The 6,493-nt window shown below is 27.8% G+C and overlaps 1 protein-coding gene across 1 annotated transcript; it reads right to left on the bottom strand.

Moving 5' to 3' along the window:
• Positions 1-558: 558 nt before the first annotated feature.
• Positions 559-2,964, bottom strand: LOC145831216 (crooked neck-like protein 1). Its single transcript, XM_082938363.1, has one exon. It carries the CDS (start codon positions 2,925-2,927, stop codon positions 879-881), a length of 2,049 nt encoding a protein of 682 aa, XP_082794489.1. The 5' UTR covers positions 2,928-2,964; the 3' UTR covers positions 559-878.
• Positions 2,965-6,493: the final 3,529 nt, after the last annotated feature.

Below are 6,493 nucleotides of genomic sequence, written 5' to 3'. Positions count from 1 at the left end.
CGAAAAATAATAAATCCTTAATAAGTTATAGTCTCAAAAAAAAAAAACTATTTTGTAAGTAATAGTTATGTTAAAGTAGAGGGTATCTTATTAAAATTTAAATAGTTAATTTTATAGTACAAGCCCTAAGTGTTAAAAAAGTCAAACTATTTGTTAACATAAAAAATAACTGAAATTTTATTTAGTTATATTGATCACTTTAATAATAAACAATTTTTAAGAAACTAGCAGCCTATAGAAATCTATAAGTTTCAAATTTAAAGATTTCGTTATAAGATAATGAAAAATTAAAAAAAATCCTTTACTATATATTTATTTAAAACATGTAAAATTCAATTATAATATTACTCATTTCAAAATTGAACAAAATATCCTAGAAAGGAATGATATATTAGAAGTAAAATATCTTAATTTAGACATGTTATTAAACTAGTTGTTGGGAAGACACATAAACTATACACACTTTAATTTCAACAACTAATACATAATTTTTTTTATTACAACTGAAAAATATGTACTTTAGAAATATTATATCTAAGTTAATTTAAATAAAGCATCTGTAAAAATTTAAGGCAATTGACCATGTATCAAGCTATTTAGTAAAACAAAACTTTTTATTTTGATAAAACATTATTTTAACAATACAGATGTATTTTCAAGTACTACAAGTATAACTGAATCTATGTAGAACAAGACAAATTTACTAAACAGCTGGCCTATTTTAAAATCTAATGTAAAAAAAGATTTTTGGCTTAGAACTTTAATAGAAAATTATAAGAAAGAGCTAATTCTACATAATTTTTAATTTCATCTGTATCTCAACAAATTAAGATAATCCACTATGTATCGTTCAATGTTATAATTTAATTTGCCACAATTCATTCTTCATCTTCATCACTGCTACCTTCTTCGTCATCTGATGAGCTGTCTCCGTCATTCTTGTTCCAGTTCCTAGCCATGTCAAGAAGCTTGATGGCAGGCTGGCTTTGTTCGTCCTCGGGGAATATGTAGTCCACGTATTCTTCCCAGCCTCCCACATCGTTGCCGCTCTCATCAACAACCTTCCTCCTCTTCTTCACTTGCTTAGGCTGTTGATCCTGAACCGCATTCAAGGTTTCAGTGCTTCCATTTTTCTTTTCAAAATCCTCCCAACGCATCAGCAAGGCTATTCTGTCTTCTTTTGAACTTTCTATACTTAAAGCGGTGTTGGCATTTTGAAACACTCTTCTTGCATTTTCAAAATTGCTAATGTCTATTTCAAACGATGTGTAGCTCAGCCAAACTTTTAAGTGGTTGGTGAGTTCTAGAAGACGTGCATACAAATTTCTTACATTGTCATAATTTTCAAGATTTTTCTCATACTCAATGTAGGCTTTCCATACCATTTCTGGCATGTCTAATCTGTCTTGATTGATGGCTAATTCAAAAATTGCTTTAGCTCGTTCATTATCACCTAATTCTGCTTCTAACTCAGCATACTTGGTCCAGTTCATGCAGTTAAATGGAGCTAGCTCTATAGCTTTCTCATAGAGCTTCCTGCATCTATCAAATTCACGTAACTCAATTTCAACATCTATATAACTTTTAAAAAGCTTATCTTTAGGACATCTTCCAAGAGCTTCTCCTAGTATTTTTCTTGCCTGGTCAACATTTTTCTGTCTCAATTCAAGTTTAGCTGCCATTATCCATATTTTTGAGAACGTAAATATTTTATGTGGTATTATTTTTAAACACATTTTGTACACATCACGTGCTCTATCTATATCTTTCATTACTAACTCTTCATAAATGGCATAATAAATCCACAAATAAATGTATCTTCTCCAATGACGCTTTTCATTTGTCAATGGCTTACAACTAATTGCTTGTTCATAAAGTTCTCTTGTAACTTCAGCATTTCCTTCTTCTTCAGATAGCCTTAAATAATCAAACCAAGTATCGTAGTTGTACTTATCTTCCTTTAATTCATTTTCGTATTTAACTTTTCTTTTGCTTACTATTACGTTCTCAATACCATGTCGATTACCAAACCGTTTTTCAAACCTAGAGTAGTTTTCTAGTAAGGTTTGTGCTTCAGATTTTTCTATTTTGTCAATGGCATACTTATAAATAGCTCTAGCTCTTTCATATTCTTTTTGTCTTTCTTCAAACCTTGCAAAAGCTTCAAATAACTCAGGTCTCATGTGGTCATCACCATAATAGGCAACAGCACGCTCAAAAACTATTCTAGCTTTTGAAAGTTCATTATGCCTTTCTTCAAACTTTGCATATTTGACCCAATTTTTAACTTCATGATGAACAGCAACAAATGACTCATAGACATTCCTAGCTCTACCTACTTCTTTGAAACGCAGCTCAAAATTAATGTAAGCATGCCATGCTTCAACTTCAGGCTCCCATTCCATCCACCTTTCAAAAACTTGTCTGCAGTTGGCAACTGCTCCTAAAAGTTCTTCCATGTAAACATACTTGAACCAAAGCTGCCTTGCACGTGGCAAAATTTGCACAGCTCTGTCATATAAGTTTCTAGCATGATTAACCTGGCCATTTTGCATTTCCATTTCAGTATACTTTATCCAAAGAGGAATAGACTTGTATTGACCATTTAATGCTCTTTCATACACTGAACGAGCTCTTTGCCATTCTTTCATTTTAGCTTCAAATGCTGCATACCTTAACCAACTCTGCAAAGATGTTTGGTTTTTTCTAATCATATCCTCAAAATACTTTCTTTGCTTAAGCTTGTACTCCTGCAGCTCTTCTTTATCTGTTATTTTCCTTTTTGGGATCCCTTGAACTACTTCTAACTGACGTTCTTTTGCTTCTCTCAGCAGCTGTTCAGCAGTTATTTGGACTGGAGCAGGTGCCTTATTTTGTACTTTCACATTTTTTTGAGTTTTTACTTTTCCTCCCATAGAAGTCTCCATCTTTTATTGCTTGTTCTAAATTCTTGTGGCTGTATAATCAAATCTAAAATGTATACAAAAACTTATTAATATTTATAAAGTTAAGTAATTACTTATTTAAGTCTATTTAACATAGTGTATAAAAGAATTTACAATTTTTTTATATTATAACTGTTTTATCAAATGTTGATGATTGAAAATTTTTTTTAAGTTTGTTAAAAAACTTAAACCCCCTCAAGTTTTCAAATGTATGAAAAGCATTTAAGTTGAAATTCTATTTACAATTTATTTATCAATAAGACTTTTTTTTAAATTTTAATGAACTTAAATTATTGTTAATAAAAAATTTTAATTTTAAGATCATAAGGGGGTAAGTCTATTTTTTTACATATTGATCTTATTTTAGAATGTTCAAGTTGGCTAGTAGTTGCTTTTTACGCTTTGCAAAATCAAATAAGTTTTTGAGATATGAGGGTACAAAGTCTGAGAGTTCAATAAGTTCCTTATGGAAGGACTTAAGTAAAATGGCAAATTAGGCTTGCTCATTAAGAATCTATCTTCTCCTACCAGTTATTAGGCAGTTTTTCTGAAACTTACACAGTTTAATAATAACTTTTATTAGGGGCATAGAGGTGAGGTAAACCACTTTTTCCACAATTTGATTTTATCTTAAACAGTTTTTATTAAGCTACAAGATGCTTTTTACAGATTTAAAAATTCAAAATAATCTTTGAGATATAGCTGGTCAAAGTTGGAAGGAACAATAGGTTACTTATGTAAGGCGCAAACCAAAATAGCAAATAACTAGAAATCCATCTTCTCCTACGTTTTTTGAGATAGCTACTTCAAATTTTTAAGAAATGTTTTGTGCGTTATTTAGAAAATTCTGTTGCAAGAAATTTATAAAAAATTAAAAAATATAAATTTTATATAAATAATAAATAAAAAAAACTGTTTTTCTTTTGATTTTTGTTATAAAATATATATTTTTTTACTTTTTTAAATTTTGTTCCGACAGAATGTTCTAAATATTGCAAGGAAAATTTCTTGAAAACTTGAGATAGTTATCTCAAAAAACATAGGAGATTGATTTCTAGCGATTTCTAGTTATTTGCTGTTTTTGTTTGCGCCTCCCATAAGGAACCTATTGTAGTCTCTAACTTGGACAGGCTATATATCAAAAAGATTCTCGAGTTTTAAAATCTGTAAAAAGCAACTTGTAGCTTAGTTAAAACTCAATTAAGGGCATAGGGGGGTTAAACACTCCTTTTTTGAAATTTGATCTTATTTTATATAGTTTTTACTAGGCTACAAAATACTTTTTACAGATTTTAAAAATTCAAAATAATTTTTGAGATATAGCCTGTCAAAGTCAGAGGCAACAATAGCATCCTTATGGGAGATGCAAACTAAAACGGCAAAAATAGACTATTTCACTAAAAATCTATCTTCTACGTTTTTTGATATAACTACCTCAAACTTTCAGGAAATGTTCCTTGATATATTTAGAAAATTCTGTCAAAAATAATTAAAAAAAATAATAATAAAAAATAAATTTTATATAAAATAACAAAAAAAAAAGTTTTTTTTTGTTTTTTTATTAAATTTTTTTTATTTTTAATGTTTTTAAATTTTATCTATATAGTAGTTATCTCAAAAAACGTAAGAGAAGACAGATTTTTAGTGATTTCTAGTTATTTGCGGTTTTAGTCTGCGCCTCCCATAAGGATCTTATTGTTGCCTCCAACTTTGACTGGCTATATCTCAAAAATAGATTTTAATTTTAAATCTGTAAACAGCATCTTAAAGCTTAGTAAAAACTATATAAAATAAGATCAAAATTCAAAAAAAGGTGTGACAGGTCATTATACAGAGTTGATGTTTTATTAAAAAAATAAATTTAGGAATAAAACTTTGCTTAACTTAACTACTTCATTTTGAAAAATTTAAGTATAAAAAACATACAAACCCCTTTTAATTTGAAATTTGTTTTATAACTTATTTCTAAATAAACACAGTTGACACCTGAATATTCTAAATTTTCAAACTAGCCTGAATTATCTTGAATAGCTTGCTATGTTATACAAAAAAAAAACAAGAAAATAAAGGTTTATAACTCAAAAAATTTGCCTCTTATTTTATAAAAATCCTAGCTGCCAGGAGTTTTGCAAAAACTAAAAACAGGCCTGAGTTTTACTAAAACTTAAAAACTTCAAGTTACTTAACAAACATTGCAAGAGTGTCAAACATAAAGCTAGCCTATGTTGACTGAGTTTATAACAAAATAGAAAGATATATATTATGAGGCAAATGATGTAATAAACACTGTTAACAGGGTTCCCACTAAAAATTCAAAAAAATATTTAAGGAAATTAATAAAATATAACAAATTTATAGGGAAATTATCAAAAAACAATGATTTTTAAACGTTACAAACAGACTTTTATTATACATACAGTAAAATATGTCATTAACCATTTATAAGCACAGTCTTAATAAGAATTTTATGAAAATTCAAGTGTTTTTAAGCTCTAATTTCAATTAAATAAGCAGACTTTAGAAAAATTATAATTAATATAAATAAGGAAATCAATTACAATTTTGTACTGAGATTGCAATGAATTTGATTAAAAAATGATAATTAATTTTTTTTTACATGTTTTTCACAGCACAGTGTCACTGTTTTTGCTTTCAAGTTTCAATCATCAAGCAAAAAACATAACTCATCAGAGATGCCATTCATTTTTTCAAATTTTTTTCCAGGTTTTCCAAATTTCTTCCAAGTTTTTAAAAGTACACATTTTTGGGTCTATTATAATTTAAGTCAACTTTAAGGTAAGAAACTGTTATAATAGTAAAAAACACATTGAAAAGGTACTGTAAGGCTAATTTAAATGTGCTTTTTAATAAAAAAATTTTTTGATGATGACAACAATTGTTTATCTATATGATAGATTTTTTGAGTCAAATCAAAATTTTACTACTGAATACATTAAAATTGTTATAATTGCAGTTTTTTGTTCAAAACTCTAGGTTTTTTCCAGTTTTTTTTTTCGCCTAAAATGTCAGATTCCAGGTTTCTCTAGGTTTCCAGGTTAAGTGGCAACCTAGATAATTTTCAACTATTTTCACATATTTTTCAATTTTTTCTAGGGATTTTTTAGAATATTGCTAATTTATAGGGACTTATAGAGAAGTGGGAACCCAGTGTTAATCAAGCTTAAATACCTATAAATATATAAATATAAACAGAAGGATTTTGTTAAAAACAGAGATTAAAAGTCAACAAAAACTAGCCAGAAATTTAGGGAAAAAAACAATTAGTCTGAGTTAAAAAAAAATCAAACTATTTTAAGTAAGCCTGGTTTTTTTTAATTTAAAAAGCACAGTAATTGTTTCAAAATTTATAACTAAAAAAAGACTAAACACTAAAATAAATATTTGGTAATTTAAAAACTGGACTGATTTTTCTTGTTTTTATTTATCATACATAACTAACATCAGGATTTCAATAAAACTATAGAAATTCTGTTTGAAAATTAAAATATGTCATTAAAATACTGTTTATAAGTACAGTCTTAATAATA

The sequence above is a fragment of the Thalia democratica genome, chromosome 3 (assembly GCF_965202585.1).
Source record: "Thalia democratica chromosome 3, ktThaDemo2.hap1.1, whole genome shotgun sequence".
NCBI classification, from domain to species: Eukaryota; Metazoa; Chordata; class Thaliacea; order Salpida; family Salpidae; genus Thalia; species Thalia democratica.
The sequence above is the reverse complement of the archived record's forward strand: the minus strand, read 5'-3'. Positions and strand labels throughout refer to the sequence as shown.

Excerpts from the sequence above, each read along its gene's own strand:
- LOC145831216 (XM_082938363.1), bottom strand. The coding sequence starts at position 2,927 with ATGGAGACTTCTATGGGAGGAAAAGTAAAAACTCAAAAAAATGTGAAA.